This window comes from Tiliqua scincoides, chromosome 9, assembly GCF_035046505.1.
Source record: "Tiliqua scincoides isolate rTilSci1 chromosome 9, rTilSci1.hap2, whole genome shotgun sequence".
Classification (NCBI taxonomy): domain Eukaryota; kingdom Metazoa; phylum Chordata; class Lepidosauria; order Squamata; family Scincidae; genus Tiliqua; species Tiliqua scincoides.
In genome coordinates, this window is record NC_089829.1 from 10,672,786 (window position 1) to 10,692,807 (window position 20,022).

General features: G+C 48.5%; 1 protein-coding gene across 2 annotated transcripts in view; it reads right to left on the reverse strand.

The window, feature by feature from the left end:
- Positions 1-4,650, reverse strand: part of KCNAB2 (potassium voltage-gated channel subfamily A regulatory beta subunit 2) — a 71,185-nt gene extending 66,535 nt beyond the window's left edge. Inside the window, exons 1-2 of one of the 2 annotated variants that reach the window (XM_066636875.1) lie at positions 4,574-4,650; positions 670-711 (exon numbers count right to left, since the gene is read on the reverse strand). In XM_066636875.1, the coding sequence (XP_066492972.1) occupies positions 670-711; positions 4,574-4,650 (119 nt within the window). The remainder of the gene's footprint in view (positions 1-669; positions 712-4,573) is intronic. The other variant, XM_066636877.1, reaches the window with a different exon arrangement.
- Between the last annotated feature and the right edge of the window lie 15,372 nt (positions 4,651-20,022).

The window sequence follows — 20,022 nt, forward strand, 5'->3', positions numbered from 1 at the left end:
CAAAGAGGGGCTCTTGGGGCTGCCACATCTAGACTGTGGAACTCCTTGCCCCAGTACAGTTGCCTGGCCCTCTTTCTTATATTTTGACATTTGATTAAAGCACCTTCCATTGCCGGGCTTAGGGGTTCAAAGGGTTCCTTTCCTGCAACACTTTTACCCTTCTCTTGCTTGTTGTTGCAGTACTGTGATCTGCTACTTATTTTACTAACCCGTTTTGTCCAGCTCATGACTAGCTAGTGTGTCTCCCTTTTAAGCATTTGATAGACAACTTTGGAAAACCAGGGACTGGTAAACCAACCAGGTACATCAGCATGAGAGCGCCCCAAAATGAGACACTCCCACTTCTTGAGCAATTCAAAAGAGTTTTTGAAGTACACCCACTGCTTCTGGCCACACCACAAGAACAATGGGAGCTGATGAGGTTATGACTGTTTTCATTCAAGTGGCACATTAATTGCAGGAACAGAGATGCTGGGATGGGGAAAGACAAACCTGTTGGACTTGTACCTGCCTGCAGCTTGTAAAGGCACAGGGGCCCTGCCAGGAAAGGGGGAAAAAAATGGGGAGAAACAGCAATCGGGGGAAAGTCACCTGTCCGCAACTCATCCCTGTTTGTGACTCTGGAACAAGGTGCGCGGGTAAGAGAGAGAAAAAGGGCGCCACCATTACCTGTAAAACTGGAGTTGTCTTTTAGGACTCCCGTACCGAGCACTTCCGACAGCAAAAGGGAAAGAAAGGAGAAACATGTTCCAAAGATCACGGTAAAGACATGACATCGCACCCACCCACCTCCATCTTCACCCGGAGCTCTTTCCACAGCAGAGTCTACATTCAGCATCTTCCTCTCTGCGGAGGAAGGGTTTGTTCAAAACTGCCCAACATCGCCACCAAGTGGGAGAAAGCGGTTTTGCATTTCAGGGGGAAACCAGGTTAGTAGCAGCTGAGCGAGGGCTACTGTCGCGCCAAAAGATGGGGAGGAGGGATCGGGTGGGAACTGGGAGTTGGCACGTACTGAACAGCAGCGACTGCGAGGGGCTTTCAGACTCCTTGAGTTTCTGATGCAGAAGCATCAGGAAACCCTCATATCCCCAGCTCAATTAACGCTCAATTAAATGTTGGGTACAAACCACTTGGCAGCAGAATGGTCAGCCTCGGAAGCTGGCAGACTCTCCGCCATTGGAGGAGAGTCTAAGCAGCAGTTGGATTGCTACCTATTGGGGGTGCTGTACTTGCGGACGGCCCGCACTGGCAGGGGGCTGGACTTGATGATATCGAAGACCCCCCTTTCAACTCTGATTTCTACAATTCTGTGAATAAACCCCCATGCACGGAAGCTTGCACAACTGTCACTCTTGCACGAGGGCTTTTAGTGCTCCTGCATGTAGTGGATTTGACAACTTGGTTGTGCTTGCTGAATTGTGTGTGCATTGGGGGGTTGGGAGGGTTGGGCCTCTCAAAAGGCAGGGCACTCTCAGTGCTGAGGGAAAGGAGACCTTGAAAGGAGGAAAGATCCCACAAAATCTGGAATGATGGAGACGACACTTTGCCTCCCCCCTCCACTCTGATCAACATTATTCAGAAATTCTGACCCATGTTCTAGAAATTAAGCAGCACCCCGACAACCTAACCTGGACTTCTCCCAACAATGAACCAGAATTCCTGAAGTGCTGGAGGAGCTGGGGGTTGCAAAGCTCCACCAAGAGGAGACAGGGGATGCAATGAACCTCTGCACATGCTTTAGACAGAGGAGACCCCTTGCATTCTCCTGCAGTGGTTATATCAAGGAAGGCTTGGCCACCCAGTATCCAAACATCCCCAAGGGCAACATCCCAGAGACTGAGCAACATTCATGCAACTTGTTACAGTGTGCCAGGAGTTCCACACCTTAGTTTCAGCTGTACACCCATTCTCCTGTGGACACTGAGAACAAAATCAAAGCCTTGAATGGCAAGAGGGGTGGGGTGGGCATTCCTGCCTTGCCATGCGCCACTGAACTGCTGCCATCCTAAAGCCTGATGACTGAAGCCCCCATTCCAGCCACTGCACTTCCTTCAGAGATGCGCAGGCATTGCCGCATTTTGAAGCTATGCGTGCATGCGGTATGAGAAGAAGGGATAGAGGTGCTACAGGAGTGACCGTTGTGCGAGACAGGCAAAATCTTGCTGACAGTTGTCGCCATTCATAGTTCCACACTCTTTGCAAGCAGCGCCACACTCTATATGCTCACCTCAAAATTTTGGTTGGCAACCTTCAGTCTCGAATGACTATGGTATAAGCCTACAGCACCTGGTATTCCCAGGCAGTCTCCCATCCCAGTACTAACCAGGCCTGACCCTGCTTAGCTTCCACAATCAGACGAGATCGGGCATGTGCAGGGTAACAGTTGCTGTCACTTCAAAATGGACCTTTTCAATGTAGCCAGAATGGCAGGAGAGAGATTCAGTGCACCAAATATTTGCATGGATTCAATGCTGTCCAGTACCCATTGGCTGCTGCTTCTCTGAGCTATTTTACCTCCTTTCATTTGCCCTCACTGCCCTTTAATCCGATGGCCAGTGGCAACACACATGATTTTTAAAAAACGGGCACCTGTGATGCTACCACGTTAGATCTAGTGCTGCTAATACTGATTTCAGCAGCACTGACGAAGAAATAAGCACATGGCTCACTGCAGTTCATCTTATGAAAGGGCAGTGAAGGCAAGGCCAATGAGGGCACAGGGCGGGGGGAATGGTGTTGAAAAGTAGCACAAGCATGGAAACAAAAGGACAATGGACAGTGTTGATAAGGGTGTCAGGTTTTTGAATCCAGTGAAAAAGACATGCATGGAACACAAATCTCTCATCTCGATTCAATTTCGGATTTGTACAGATGCCCGCTTTGAGTAACACAAAGGCCTAGAGATAGGAACATCGAGCCAGCCAGAAGGAAGCAATCCCAAGACACCCCTTTGTGGATGCCATCAGCAGCTTCAGAGCTTCTTCCACATGGTGCCAAAAGAGGACACGTGCAAACACAGTCATGTGGACAGGGTCCATCATATGGATCAGGGGTGCCCAAACCCCGGCCCTGCGGCCACTTGTGGCCCTCGAGGACTCCCAATGCGGCCCTCAGGGAGCCCCCAGTCTCCAATGAGCCTCTGGCCCTCCGGAAACTTGCTGGAGCCCGCACTGGCCTGACGCAACTGCTCTCAGCGTGAGGGCGACTGTTTGACATCTCACGTTAGCTGTGGGGTGAGGGCTACCTCCACTGCTTGCTGTTTCATGTCTGCGATGCAGCAGTGGCAGCAAAGAAAAGGCCAGCCTTGCTTTGTGCAAGGCCTTTTATAGGCCTTGAGCTATTGCAAGACCTTCATTCATTCATACAAGTTCCAACTCTAGTATATTGATTTATGTAAACTTATGTAAATTTATTCAAATTTTAAATGTAAATTAATTCTTTTTGTCCCCAGCCCAGTGTCAGAGAGATGATGTGGCCCTCCTGCCGAAAACTTTGGACACCCCTGATATGGAGCATTCCCATGCACATGGAACTCCATTGGCAGGGTGCTAATCACCAGGGAGTGGAGAGAGACTGAGGTGAATCCACCCCACACTGTTCCACTGTGTGGACAAGGGTTCCATAGGACGTAGCTTCTTACTGAGTCAGAAATGTGACTCACCTCATTATGTACTTTTCAAGCACAGGCTGGCAATGGCTCTCCAGTTTTCCAGATAAGGATCTTGCCCAGCCCTACCTGGAGATGCTGCCAGGGACTGAACCTGGTTCTGACTTAACCAGGGTTTGCCAACCAGCTTCAAACCCGCGTTAAGATGGAAGCTCTGGGAAGAACTAGTGTAGCTACAGTGCAACTTCATGGTGAATGCCAACAAGGGAAGGGGAAGAGGAAATTTGTGTTGGAGAGGGGAGAGAAAAGGAGTGTCCATTCCCAAGGCTGGCTCCTAATTTGCTAATCCAAGTGTGCAGGTAGCTGTTATTATAACTGAAGCTGACGTGTTACTCAAAGCTGGCATACCATTTATCTCCATAGGATTTGGTTGAAGATATGTACCAACTAGCTAAGGGCTGGGCCATTCCATTCAAAAAGCACACAGCAAGCTGCTGGATTCCGCAAGAGCTGCACATAACAGGATGTGTGATGGACTGCCGGAGTCATAAGCCCTTCTCACAAAATGCACCAACAAATTACAGTCTGTATTGGGGAATCCGTATTCTTGCGCTGTAGGAAGGTAAATTCTGCTAACTGGTTGGCTGAATTTTTCCAGTTCCACCGGACTATTCTGCAACATTTCCTATGTTGTGTACCACGTTCTGGTTTTGCTTGTCACAACAGGAGCCACTCCCAGCATCCTGCCCCTCTGGGCATCTCATTTCAGCCACTCCTCTGGGCTTCCTGAGATACTAACAGGAACTGATAACTTGACAGCCATGAGGACTAAGCACATGGAAGGAGCTGTTTAAATGACAACTGAGGTTTTCAGAAGTCTGAGCCCTGCATATTTGGCACTTTCCCCGCACCCCTGCAGAATCTCAGCTCGCATGCCTAAGCCAGAAGATGCTTTGAAAAGCTCACCTGTAGATCATGCCTGGGGAGCCCGTCTGTCTGTTCGAAAATCTAGCCGGAGAGTCCGTGGTGGATTCCGGATACATGGAGCCAACCTCCAGATTCCAGGTCAAACTTCAATGCCCACTGAAGGCAACAGGAAGAGAAAGAGTTAGACAACACATACACTGGCCAAACGCACCTGTGCAGTCGAAAATGACATTATGTGCCTCTCTTTGCCCACACAAGAAGCTGCACCACACCAGCACATGTCCCAGCTCCACCATCAAGTTCCATTTGTGATGGTAACTCAGATGGTCACTTCTTCCTAGCCTTTAACCTTCCCTTCACCTCCCTTTTCAAGTACAAAGTTCCCTGCATGAAGAAAACAAGCACCTCAGGGAGAAGACTATTCTAAGGCTGCAATATTAGGTATATTTACCATGGTGGAAATTCTATTGAAATTGGTAGAACTCACTTGCGAAAGATTGCACTGTAAATCTTTCTCCCTGATGAGCAAGGATTACCATGCAGGGAAGGGCTGTGCGCACACTAAGGCATGTGCATGTGTTTTACAGGTTAAAAAAAAAAATCACACAATTATGACTCAAACATGCCACTTTCAACCTGCAGTAGCCTAGTCCAGAACTCCTGCTGCAATCTGTGTAATGGGGAGATAGGGCCATCCCTGCTAACTGAGCAACAAGGAACCTCTTAAAATAGAAGCTCTCTCATAGTTAGCAGTAGGGCTGGCCCAAGACCTATTAGCACCCAAGACCATGTGCCAAATGCTGGCCCTGTTAGCCAGCCTCTGCTCACCCCAGTTCCTGGATTGGGGAAGGAAGAGGAGCAGCAGAGCAGGAAGTGTAGAGAAGAGTGGCGGGCTAGAGTGTTAGAGATGTGTTAGCCCACCACCCTCCTCTCCCTCACACTTCCTCCTCTGCTCCATCTCCCTCTTCCGTATCCGATCAAGCAGCGGGCAGTGGAGGTGTGCACCCCCTCCCTAATCTACTGCCTGAGGCAATAATCTCAGCTGGCCTCAGGGATGGGTCAGTCCTGTTGAGGTCAGAGGGGAACCGCATCGGTCCCAGTTCCGTCTAGCAGAGCATCCCTCCCAGTGGCTGCTTGCTGGTGCCTCTCTTGTCAGTCTGAGAGTCCCTCTGGGGCAGAGAACCAGCTTCTCATTTCTCGGTTACACACATCTCTTTTGAGAAGACTTCTGCTGAAAGATGAGACACAAATCCTCATGACATCATCGCCATTGATCTAAGTGGGCAGGCAAATGACTAGAGAGTGCGAGATGAACAAGGGCCCTGAAGATTATAGTTAAACTGCACCCAAAAAACTCTTAACCGCATACAGAAATGGGCTAGCAGGAAATCTATATGCCTAATGCAAAATATGTTCAATGAGAACTAGTAACATGGCAATTAATTTTAAGGCTGTTTATCAGTGCATTCTGAAATACATTTTTGCTGATTCTCCAGTGCTAAGATTCTACAAGGTCCCTTGCTCCCATCTTCACCAACAGGGATTGCATTTTAAAAGTCTCCCCCCCCCCCATTCTTGATCTTGCTGATTGGGCAATCTCGGATGGACACAACTCTTTTTAGTACTTCCCTTTTTTATGATTATGCAACCCCTTTATAGAAACAAAAAGCCAACACAGTGATTGAGAGAGGAGAAAGCAACTGAAAGGAAACAGTCTGAAAATCGGGGGCAGGGAAGGGTGCACAACACAACAAGATTAAGACAGTAACTTATTGAAGAGCATACACAAAGAGTAAAGTGTCCATGGGCACTTGACTCCCTGCTCCAAACTGTGTACACATTGGCCGGCTCATAGCACAGTAGTAACCAAGACTATTGTGCCAATAGAGATTTCTGTTGTTTAAGACACACAGTGAAAAGACAGAATTTTAGAAATATTTTTTAAGCCTTCAAAGCATTTCCACCCTAACCGAACTTCCCACATACAGATAGGAAACATGCAGAGACATCAGCCCAACTACGTCACCCAAGGGCTCTCTTGCAATCTCACAATCTGACTTGCAGCCACCTCCTTCTCCAGGTGCCCCCCAGAGCCTCCCATTTAGTATTCCAGAATGCAACCTACCCAGAAGGCAATCTACCAGGTTCTTGCACCAACACCACCCAATCACAATAAAATTGCATCCATCGAGTGCAAAGGTCCCTCTAGAGACCCATCATCTTGGAAACGCCAGGTCGGAAAAGAGAAGCAGTGTGGAGAGCTGCCAAAGCAGAGATGAGGGGGGAGAGCAAATGGGAGAAAGCAAGAGGTCTTCAGGTCTGTGTTGGCCAAGGACGGATGTCTGTTCATGCCAATAAGTAAAAAGAGAAAGCAGGCAGATTCATCAGATATTGGGCACGCTGCACCCACGTTAAAATCCTGAACCTGTGGCTTCCACACACTCTCATCACCACCATGCACAGGACAGAATCAAGGAGGCTATCATCAAGGCCATTTTAACAGTGTTTGCACTGAAGCACACACAGGCATGTACATGTGTAATAACTCAAGGTACGCACTAAATTGGTCCCTTTCTTCCTAGAAATATTTCTGCCTTCCTACACTAATTCAAGAGGCTGATTTTCAAAAGCACACATGTTGTTTTTGAACTGTGGAGTCAGCTCAGTGCAACAGATCAAATGGGCAACATCGATGCAGAGCTGGTTTCCGGCACATTCGGGAGGGAAATCAAAAAAATGGAATTGGATGGGAGAACATGAATCAGAATGTGAAGTGTTGCTGAAGCTGCTGTTGCACATGAAAAATAGATGTGCTTTATCTTTTAAAAGCCTATAAAAAGTGGCTCGCTGCCGCCACTCGCCTACCAGAAATTTCAAGTCACCAATGGAGATCGGTTAAAGTCAAGTCCCACCCACTGTTTGCCAGGCATTAAGTTGGCATCTCTTTAGCAGCATTGGAGGTTGACAGAACTATCAGTCCAGTCCCCAAAATGTATGCGATTATATTATAATTACATTATTAAATTATATGATATCACTACATTATATTTCAAATATAATCACAAATATTAAATTAATATTACGTACAATATAAATTGTAAGTACATACAATTATGTTATAATTTATAACAGTCTTTTTTCTGCCCGACACTCACCTTGCTGATCACCTCAGCTGTTTCCATGCCATTGGGTGCCCTTCCTCCCCCAGCTCCCCATTAATAGCTCCCCATTAGTTTCCTTCTTGCCCCTTTGCCTTCACTGCCCATGGCCTCATTTGCCCACACTGCTGCCCAACCTAGTGAACTGCAGTGACCCACTCAAGCTTGAGGGTAGGCACCAGTGGCATCGCCATGCCTGACCGAGCATCACAGGATGACTGACAAGATTGTGTGGGACGCAAGAGTATGTTGGACTAAAGGTCAGTGAGGGCAAAGGAGGCCATGGACAGTGATGGAAAAGAATGGCAACATGGATATAGGTGTAATGTGTGTTGGAAACAGCTGAAAACAGGAAGTGCTTCTGCACCGAGCTTGTACCTTCCCTCAGCCCACATTCTAGGTGACCTTATTGCGTCGCACAGAGCGCGAGAAGCAGTTAGGAAACTGGCTGAGTGGCAAAGCATCCAACACATTTCCACACCTTTGCCGGAGACGTGCCCACATGTCACCCTCCACTACAGCGAGGCAAAGCTCGGCCATGCATGTGTCGATTTTTTGGGAAAGAAGACGGCAAAGAAAATGCCTGACACTTCTGCTCCAGAGCAGTGTCACAACCACAGACCTTAGCAGGGCAGGAATTAGGTCAGCCCTGACAGGAGTGCAGCAGGAAGGGAAGAATAAAAAGATAGGCTGCTGGTGGAAAACTTTCATCCTGCATTGTTACGGAAACATAAAACTGGAATTTAGGGGAGTCCCTAGTAGGGCGGGCAAATTCTCCAACACCCCTTCTGGGCGCTCCACAAATCGGCACTGGGTCTTGTTAAAACCCCATCACGCCACCCACTGGTGGTCTTTGCCACCCCCTTGACCTTCTGGTCCTACAGAATCTTGTCCTCTTGACAGCTCAGCACAGTGCAGATTCTCCTTCCATGACAGGCAAAAATTAAAGAAATGCAAAAAACTGCACTAAGAAATGCAAAAAGATGAAGCAGAACACATGGCCCTGGGCAAGGGGATTTGGTAATGGGCAAAGGGGGCATCAGAGATGCTACCAAAACCAGGAGGCTTCAAGGTGATCTCACAGGATGAGCTCCTGCCTTTTTTCATGTGGGAAAGAGAAGGAAAGAAAGCCAGTGAATTTTCCTAATCACCGAGCTGTTGCTTTCGCATTTGGGCATGGAAACTGGGCACGGGGGAAGGGGGCGTTAGTCGTCATGCAAGAGGGACAAGTCAACCCCAATTGACATTTTGTTCCAGAATGTGAGACTTGGGGCACAAGCCTATGCATGTCTACTCAGAAGTAAGTCCTATTGTGTTCAGTGGGGCTAACTCTTAGGAAAGTGTGGCTAGGATTGCAGCCTAAAAGAGTAACTTCCAGACCTTCAATAAGGGGTCGGAAAAACATATTGTTGCCTTATGCCAAGTCCCTTTGCCCATTATTACTGATTTACTGAGTCTGACCACTGGTTAAGAACATAAGAACATAAGAACAGCCCCACTGGATCAGGCCATAGGCCCATCTAGTCCAGCTTCCTGTATCTCACAGCGGCCCACCAAATGCCCCAGGGAGCACACCAGATAACAAGAGACCTCGTCCTGGTGCTCTCCCCTACATCTGGCATTCTGACTTAACCCATTCCTAAAATCAGGAGGTTGCGCATACACATCATGGCTTGTACCCCATAATGGATTTTTCCTCCAGAAACTCGTCCAATCCCCTTTTAAAGGCGTCTAGGCTAGACGCCAGCACCACATCCTGTGGCAAGGAGTTCCACAGACTGACCACGCGCTGAGTAAAGAAATATTTTCTTTTGTCTGTCCTAACCCGCCCAACACTCAATTTTAGTGGATGTCCCCTGGTTCTGGTATTATGTGAGAGTGTAAAGAGCATCTCCCTATCCACTCTGTCCATCCCCTGCATAATTTTGTATGTCTCAATCATGTCCCCCCTCAAGCGTCTCTTTTCTAGGCTGAAGAGGCCCAAACGCCGTAGCCTTTCCTCATAAGGAAGGTGCCCCAGCCCCATAATCATCTTAGTCGCTCTCTTTTGCACCTTTTCCATTTCCACTATGTCTTTTTTGAGATGCGGCGACCAGAACTGGACACAATACTCCAGGTGTGGCCTTACCATCGATTTGTACAACGGCATTATAATATTAGCCGTTTTGTTCTCAATACCCTTCCTAATGATCCCAAGCATAGAATTGGCCTTCTTCACTGCCGCCGCACATTGGGTCGACACTTTCATCGACCTGTCCACCACCACCCCAAGATCTCTCTCCTGATCTGTCACAGACAGCTCAGAACCCATCAGCCTATATCTAAAGTTTTGATTTTTTGCCCCAATGTGCATGACTTTACACTTACTGACATTGAAGCGCATCTGCCATTTTGCTGCCCATTCTGCCAGTCTGGAGAGATCCTTCTGGAGCTCCTCACAATCACTTCTGGTCTTTACCACTCGGAAAAGTTTGGTGTCGTCTGCAAACTTAGCCACTTCACTGCTCAACCCTGTCTCCAGGTCATTTATGAAGAGGTTGAAAAGCACCGGTCCCAGGACAGATCCTTGGGGCACACCGCTTTTCACCTCTCTCCATTGTGAAAATTGCCCATTGACACCCACTCTCTGCTTCCTGGCCTCCAACCAGTTCTCAATCCACGAGAGGACCTGTCCTCTAATTCCCTGACTGTGGAGTTTTTTCAGTAGCCTTTGGTGAGGGACCGTGTCAAATGCCTTCTGAAAGTCCAGATATATAATGTCCACGGGTTCTCCCGCATCCACATGCCTGTTGACCTTTTCAAAGAATTCTATAAGGTTCGTGAGGCAAGACTTACCCTTACAGAAGCCATGCTGACTCTCCCTCAGCAAGGCCTGTTCGTCTATGTGTTTTGAGATCCTATCTTTGATGAGGCATTCCACCATCTTACCCGGTATGGATGTTAGGCTGACCGGCCTATAGTTTCCCGGGTCCCCCCTCTTTCCCTTTTTAAAAATAGGCGTGACATTTGCTATCCTCCAATCTTCTGGTACCGTGGCTGTTTTGAGGGACAAGTTGCATATCTTAGTCAAGAGATCTGCAACTTCATTCTTCAATTCCTTAATAACCCTTGGGTGTATGCCATCAGGGCCCGGTGACTTATTGATCTTTAATTTATCAATGAGGTCTGAAACATCTTCTCTTTTAACCTCTATCTGACTTAACTCCTCGGTTAGGAGGGGCCGTTCAGGCAGCGGTATCTGCCCGAGGTCTTCTGCCGTGAAGACAGATGCAAAGAACTCATTTAATTTTTCTGCTATCTCTAAGTCTCCTTTTATCTCCCCTTTCCCTCCCTCACCATCCAGAGGGCCAACCGCTTCTCTGGCGGGTTTCCTGCTTCTAACATATTTGAAGAAGCTTTTATTATTCCCCTTAATGTTGCTGGCCATGCGTTCCTCATAGTCTCGCTTGGCCTCCCCTATCACCTTCTTACATTTCTTTTGCCACAGTTTATGTTCCTTTTTATTCTCTTCATTAGGGCAAGACTTCCATTTACGGAAGGAAGCTTCCTTGCCCTTCACAGCCTCTCTAACTTGGCTGGTTAGCCATGCGGGCACTCTCCTGGATTTAGTGGAACCCTTCTTTCTTTGCGGTATACACCTCTGCTGGGCCTCTATTACTGTTGTTTTAAGCAGCCTCCATGCACTCTGGAGAGATTGGACTCTTTTTACCCTCCCTTTCAACCTCCTCCTAACCAGCCTCCTCATTTGAGGGAAGTCCGCCCGTCGGAAGTCAAGGGTTTTTGTTAGAGATTTGCCTGGTATTCTTCCCCCAACGTGCACGTCAAAACGGATCGCAGCATGATCACTGTTCCCCAATGGCTCAGTAACGTTTACATCTCTAACCAGGTCCTGCGTACCGCACAAAATTAAATCCAGAGTCACCTGTCCTCTGGTGGGCTCCTTGACTAGCTGATCTAAGCCACAGTCATTTAGCACGTCAAGAAATCCGGTTTCCTTATCGTGACCAGAACACAAATTGACCCAGTCAATATGAGGATAATTGAAGTCCCCCATGATTACAACCCTGTCCTTCCTTGTCACCTCCCTGATCTGTTTCCTCATTTCAAGGTCCCCATCAGATTTCTGGTCTGGAGGACGATAGCACGCCCCCAGTATTACATTGCTGCACAAGCCTGGTAATTTAACCCACAGAGATTCTACGGTGGAGTCGGACCCACCTTCAATCTCTACTTTGCTGGATTCTATCCCTTCCTTAACATAAAGGGCCACCCCACCTCCAACACGCCCCTGCCTGTCCCTCCTGTAGAGTTTATAGCCCGGGATTACGGTATCCCACTGATTCTCCGCATTCCACCAGGTTTCCGTTATGCCCACTATGTCAATATTTTCCCTTGTCACCAGACATTCCAGTTCTCCCACCTTTGCTCGTAGACTTCGGGCATTCGCATAAAAGCATTTATACACGGAATGCCCCAGGATGGGCTGCTTATTTGCTCCTTTGTCCCCGCATCCTCTCATTGTGCCAAACCGTCTATCACATCCCATCACCCTACCTTTCCCAATTTCTTCTCCTACCCTGCCTTTGTCTTGTTGTTCTCTAACCTCCCCATCCTCATCCCATAGGGATGAGGAGTCCCGAACCGGATGCCCCTCGGCTCCTGTCGGCCTTCCCCCAGGGATCAGTTTAAAAGCTGCTCTGCCACCTTTTTAATGTTATACGCCAGCAGTCTGGTTCCATTCTGGTTCAAATGGAGCCCGTCCCTCTTGTACAGGCCCCGCTTGTCCCAAAACGTTCCCCAGTGCCTAACGAATCTAAACCCCTCCTCCCTACACCACCGTCTCATCCACGCATTGAGACCCCTGATCTCCGCCTGCCTAGCTGGCCCTGCGCGTGGAACAGGTAGCACTTCAGAGAACGCTACCTTTGAGGTCCTGGCTTTCAGCTTCCTGCCTAAAAGCCTAAATTTGGCCTCCAGGACCTCCCAGCTACACTTGCCCACGTCGTTGGTGCCGACATGCACCACAGCCGCTACCTCTCCCCCAGCACTGTCTACTAGCCTGTCTAGACGAGAAGTGATGTCCGCAACCTTCGCACCAGGCAGGCAAGTCACCATGCGGTCCTCACATCCGTCGCAAACCCCCCTCTCTATGTTTCTAATAATCGAATCCCCCACTACAAGAAGCCCCCGACCCCCCTCCCACCGAGGAGTATCCCGAGTGCGCTCGGATACGGGCCTATCCCCTGGAGAAGGGATCCCCCCTAGGGGATTGTTTCCCTCCTCTCCAGGATGACGTCCTCCAGTCCCGAGACTTCCCACCCGGGCAGCCGAGGAGCTGCACGCCTGAGGTTGGGACAAAGCCTGATCGTCCCCGGAAGTCTCCCCACGGTCCTCCTCTGGCTGCCTGCGCTTCTCCAGGTCGGCCACCAAGGCTTCAAGGGAGCGGACGCGTTCCCTGAGAGCCTGGAGCTCCTTGCACCGAGGACACACCCATGACTTATGCCCCAGAGGCATATAATCATACATGTGGCACTCGATGCAGAACACTGGATAGCCCCCACCCTGCTGCTGGCTGTCTGACTGCATAGCTTTTTTGTTGTTGTTGTAGTTGTTTTATTTAGGGGTCCTTTTAAAAACCGTACACTGGATAGCAGCCCTCTTCTCAAGGGAAGAGGAAGGGCAGTGTATGGGGCCCTGGCCTCCTCGCCCTGCTGCTGAACTCGCCCAGATGCTAAACTCTTGTGCCTTACCTGGCACTTAGTTCCCAGAGGCACTGGGTTCCCAGAGGCCACACGCGTCTGCAGAGAGCCTCACGCGATGGCCCGCCTAGCTTTATACTCCTGGCTGGCTCCTCCCCCCTCCTTTCTTCCTGATTGAAAGGGGGCTGGCCTTCCCAGGTGAGTTTACAAAAGCTCAGGAAGGCAAATGGCTGCTGATGGGCGTGACCTACTCTGCAGGCTCCTGAATGGACTGCTTGGATTAGCCTAATGGGGCTCTTAATGGGTTGGGAATTGGCCCTTCCTAGGTCCTTTCCCTCCTAGTTCTGTTCTCTTAGGCTGGACTGTTTTTGTAACCTCAAGCTAGTTTTTATTTGGGTTTGTTTAATTATTTCTTGCTCTCTAGATCCTGTGTCCCAATTTACTGACCTGTTTAGGTTATGTTCTAACTTAGATTAGGTTTAACCTGGGTTAAGTATAGGTTTAATTTAAACAAGTAGAAAAACCTGCTTTCCACTTTATCCTCCTCCCTTCCTTCGATTAAGTGCTACCTTAGGTTCAGCTAACTTTCAACTTTGATTTAAATGCCTGACCCTTGGGCTCTTACTCACGAGTAGGACTCTGCTCTTGCTCACGAGTAGGACTCTGCTCCTGCTCACGAGTAGCCCTATGTACCTCCCTTAGGTGCTAACTTTCAATTTTGATTTAAGGTTGCTTTAAAGGTAAGATTAAGGTTAGAAGACAGGGAGTTAGAAAGACAAAGCGTTAGAATGAGTACACTTACCTCCTCCTCCTGCTCCTCTTCCTCTCCTTCTCCAAAACTCAGAGGTCTCCTTGCCTTCTCCTCGCCCAGATGCTAAACTCTTGTGCCTTACCTGGCACTTAGTTCCCAGAGGCACTTGGTTCCCAGAGGCCACACGCGTCTCCACACGAGGTTGGTCTCCCTCTAGCTCAGGATTGGCTACACAGACTGGCAGTATTACATTCAAATCTTGCATTTTCACATCAGCTGATAAACATGCTAGGTGATGTGTCAGGTTTTTTATGATCACCAATGTTTTTTTTTTTTTTTGCCCAATGGGGAAAGTTAAAAACTAGAAACTGGATGCCCGAGTTAATGCGCAATGGGAGAGAGTGCAGAAAGTTCCAGTGAATGTATGAAGCTACCATACAGAGTCAGAACCTGAGTTCATCCAGCTCAGTGTTGTCAGACTCTGACTTGGGTAGCAGCTCTCCAAAATTTTCAGGCAAATCTTCTTTCTTTCGCAGCCTTACCTGGCACTGCTGTCAGGGATTGAATCTGGGACCTTCTGCATGCAAAATAGAGTTGACTCCATCTCTCAATTATGGTGGCACAATGCCCTCCACACATCCTAGCAACAAGCAGCCCAGCAATTGAGCCTCTGTTTGCATGCAGAAGGTCTAGGTTCAATCCCTGGCAGCATCTCCAGGTCTGGGAGAGAAAAATTCCTGTTCCGCTTGGCATCTGCAGGTCAGCAATATTCAGGGCATCTTTGCAGGACTTTTCAACTAACCTATAAAGAGATTGGCATGTTATGGGTGCAGGGAATGTAACATCCACTGGGATCAGGACCTAGAGGCCTCAGGACCAAATCCAACCTTTTGGAGGAAGACCAGTTAGCTTATCAGTCGCCAACACAGAGGCCGGAGACGTGTAGAGGAACCAACAACCAAGACAACAAGGCTCTTGGAAATCTATACTGATGGATGAAGCATGGCCAGCTAGTAGAGGCTGAATGAGGTGTTTGCCTCAGGTGGAGAATCGGAGGGATCACCCATCACGCAAGAACATCGCAGAGAATTGAATCATCCATTGCGCAAGAACTCACAAAAAATGCACAAAATCTTGGCCAAGCAAGCTGGGAAGACGAGGCTGCACAGTTCCCCTGAGAGTGCACTGCGGCACACAGTTTGGGAACCACCGAGCGAGAGCCTGGAAGACTTTCTAGCCCATCACTCTTCTCTCTTCCAAACTTCCTTTTCCAATTCAGGGAGCAAAAGGAGGAGGTGGTGAAGTGGAGATGAGTGAGTGGACTGAAGTAGGACCTCCTTGCCAATCTGCAGCATGAGGCGGAAGCTTCAGTTGGCTTAACTGCTGGACCGGCCCTGTCCCTTCTGCTCCATTCCCCTCTTCCTGGAAGGGAGTTTCTCATTTTTCTTTCTTCGGTGACTTCCCCAGTCTGCACCGGACTTCCCCTTAAGAACTGCAAGACAAACTGTACTGTTGGCTAACCCTTTGGGTTGGTGTATTTCCTACCTTGGGAGAGCCTTCCACAAATGGGACATGATTAAGCTGTTGCATCATCCTCTTTCTAGTAGTTCTAATTACAATGAGCTCTAATTACCATATCAAACTCTTTGGAAGCTCTCTTTCTTCCAGCTTCCATCCCAAATACCCCAACAGCAGCATTCCCCATTTAAAAAAGAAAAAGACAGAAAGAAGGCCATGTGTTGCCATGTGGTGGGAAACTGTGGACTTGTGAGTCAAGGCAACCCCCTCCCCCTGGACAAATCCAGCCCTGCCACAAAAACTAACCACTGTCAAAAACTCAAGGCTGTCTCAGATGAGGCCTTGATTAGGTCTGACACATAGACAAATCACCAGCCTACTTTACAAGGTTGTTGTGAGGCTTGCAAAGCAAGCACAGGTCAAAACACTCTGAACACTTGAAATGTGCTATGTAGATGGGCATTGATGCTTTCTGATAAAAAGAGCTCAAGGATGACCCTGCTGGATTCCATCTAGGCCAGCATCCTGTTCCCCAATGGCATCCACAGGCAGGAGATGAAGGCAAAAACCCTTCTTCCGCTATTGCTCTCCTACAACTACTATTCGGAGGTAGAAAGCATATGATCCTGGAAGTTCCACAGAGCCATCATGACAAATAGCCATGGTAAGACTAGTACTGCATGAATTTGACTAGACCCCTTTTAAAGCTATATAAGCTGCCAGTCACCACTATACCATGTGCCAATGAAATGATGCGCTATGTGAACAACTAACTCCGTTTGTCTATTCTAAATACCCTGACAATCAGTTTCAATGGATATCACTGGTTCTAGCATTGTAAGAGAGAGAACCGCCCTCTCTCCCCCCTACACCATGCATCATTTTGTAAGTCCCAATCATGTTCCACCCCACTCTACCCTGCCACTCTACTCCTCCAGTCTTCCCCATTCCATTCTCCGTTCCCTGAACACTTCCTATTGGAAAGGCAGGGAGCAGAACTAGTGGTAATGGTGACCGGCAGATGCCAGTGCCAACCTCCCCCCCCCCCCCCCACGCATCAATCTGCCACACAACTGGCCTTAGCAGCCTTTCCTGTTCCGGAGCAAGGCACTGCAACAAACATTGCACACATATGTTTACAGATATATTACATATAAAAGCAAAGAGATGACGCTCTTGTGTGTGGAATACCTTTGTCACTGCCCTTCTGAAAAGTCTTTTATTTACAGTTGCATTTCAGCTTCACCTTTCCAGTTGAGCAACAAACATACCCGCAAGGTACCTCCTGGCAGGAAAAATGAATGGAAGATACATTTGCGTGCGGAAATGCGCACCCACCCTAAGGACACATGAATTTGTCAAAATATCAGCAAGCCACTAAATTTGCATTTGAAGCCCGTGTATTCACTGCTGAAACAAAGACGCCTGCATTGGCTTGGTCATGTGAGAATGGATGATGGCCGGATCCCAAAGGATCTCCTCTATGGAGAACTCGTGCAAGGAAAGCGCCCTACAGGTAGACCACAGCTGCGATACAAGGACATCTGCAAGAGGGATCTGAAGGCCTTAGGGATGGACCTCAACAAGTGGGAAACCCTGGCCTCTGAGCGGCCCGCTTGGAGGCAGGCTGTGCAGCATGGCCTTTCCCATTTTGAAGAGACACTTGGCCAACAGTCTGAGGCTAAGAGGCAAAGAAGGAAGGCCCATAGCCAGGGAGACAGACCAGGGACAGACTGCACTTGCTCCCGGTGTGGAAGGGATTGTCACTCCCGGATTGGCCTTTTCAGCCACACTAGACGCTGTGCCAGAACCACCTTTCAGAGCGCGATACCATAGTCTTTCGAGACTGAAGGTTGCCAATACAATACAAGGTGGGCATCACATCCATCCAAAGATGCACAGAGACGGTGGAGACTCTAGATTCTGGGGAGACTGAGAAAAAAGCCCTGCGAGTTCCCCTCTCCATGCTTTGGAAAGCACATGTTAGTGCTCAGGGGTGGCGTGATCTGGAACATCGTGTGGGTCTGCCATCGCTGCACTATGAAAAAGAAAAATCAGAGCCTTTACTGTGCTCCTTGAATGCTGCTGTAAAACCTGGAAGTGCAGAAAGTCCTGCACTTCTGGGTTTCACAGCAGTGCATAAAGAGCACAGAAAGGAGGGGAATTATCTACTCCTCTGGGCTTCCATGTTCAGCTCCGAAACACAGACATCTGTTGACAGCCAAGGTAGCTTCAATGAGCAATTGCCTAAAAGACACAAAGGAAGGATTGCAAGGCAGATGTCCTTGGGGAGAGAATTCCACCATATTGGTGCCACCACAAAAAAAGCCCTGCTCTGTTTTTCCTTACTAGTGAAGCTTAGCTAATCCCCCCCTACTCTTCCCTCAGTAAGGTGGTAAAGCCTTGGAGGGATCAGATCAAACTGCCCAGGGGTCAGGTGCAAATCCACAGGTTACTCATTTTAGACCCCTGTGATCAGGCGCTTGTAAATCAGTGAGCCATGCAGCCTTCCCAACCGGCAAGCAGCCTCCGTTATCAGCCTGTACATGAAATGCATGTGTCAGATAAAGCTCTGCCCCTTCTGACCCAGGAGGGTTTGGTTTCTCTGTGGCCTGATTTCAAGCCCATTAACAGCCAGCTTTAATTTCAGGAGGCTAAACACTTCTGCCAGAGAGAAATCAACCACATCTCAAGTTCTCCTGTCAAACTCTCCAGGCCAAAGATAGCGAGGCCCTGGGGTGAAAGGCGCAATGGGTAAGAGAAAAAGAGGAGATTCTTTTGCATTCAGGTTGGCTTCAGGATTGGTGGGGGGAGCTTGGGAAAGGAGGGACTCCAAGAAGCATGGCGAGAGTGATTTGACACAGAAAAGAAGGAAGAAGTTGAACTGGAAGTGTGGAGGAGAGGAGGCTCAGTCATCCGCTCTGTTCTCCTCTATACTTCTGTTCCCCTTGGCGCCTAGACTTCTTGGAAGAGCCCTGTAACTTGAAGCAGCTACTCTGCACATGTTTGTAGCTCTTGGGGGAAACCCTGCGGTACACATGGTGTCTCCAGCAACTAGGAACAGCAGCGAGCCCAAGCTTGGAAAGTCCAGTTGGGGGGCGGGGCTCCCCCACACAAGCAGGCAGCGATGCTGAAAACAGTGGACAAGCTCATTTGTGTGTTACACATGGGCTCTGCCACAGTAATCGCAATGAACGGAACTGCTCTTGATGCAGCGCCCAGCAAGATCAGAGACTGGCACACTGCTTAAGCACATACAAAGAGCATTAACGCACAGAGCCAAAGGAAACCCGAGTTGCCCTGCATCCTCTTTTCCATGTTTTTCTTCAGGGGGGCAAAAGGCACTCCAGCTGCCTCTATCTACTGGGGCCTATCCTAATTTTCAGTCCCCTTGTTCCTCCTCCTCTTTTTATCTCCAGGGAATGCCTCACTAAAAAAACTGCATCGCACGAGCTGTCATGTCTCCTTACGGTGACAGAAGTGACATCTGTCCATCAGCAACCAATCAGAAATGCACAGCCTCATCCCAGCTGCAAAGTGCGCGAGAATACGGCCACACCATGCCTGGTCTGGCATCATTCTGACCTGTTTGGAGGCAACTGCCAAAACAATCCTATGCATGTTTACTCAGAAGTAAGTCAAGCTCCATGGGATTGACTCTCCAATAAGTGCACTTAGGGTTGCATTCCGTGCCTCCAAACAGACCCATAACCTTAAGTAATAAAAGCAGATTTGTGACTGTGCTTCTGGGCACAGTCAAGTACAATGCTCTGCTCAGAGGTGTTGCCTAGGTTTGTGTCACCCGGTGAGACAGCTCATTGTGTCACCTCCCGCCCCATGATGGACCTCCACCGGTACCAGACCATACAGAATAAATTACAAATGCAGTGGCATTGCTAGTGGTGGTGCAACTCCTATTCATTCATTTATTAATTTAAATATAGAACAGTACAGGCCACTCAACACATCAGTAACCTACAAAAAGCCAGTGGCCAACTTGATGGCATTCACACAATCGAATAAGAGCTGTAATATTAGCTCTAATACATGGAAATGTGAGTTGACTCATACTAACACTTAATTGGTTCCCTCCTGTGTCATACCTCACTGGCTCTCAGAACAATCAGTCTCACTGGTTAGTTTTGAGGTTAAGAAAAATCCACTTTTCGTTACACAAGGCAGTTGCGTTTTCGTTTCCTGGTTATTTGGCCACAGGTTTTGATAGAATACACATATTAAAATGTAGCTTGTTTCATTGCACTCTGCATGAAATTCCACAACGAAGGATATGTAACATGATGGCATATTCAAAACCCCAAGATTTCACAATTTGGCCAGCAGCGGTGTCACCTCCCACCCCCA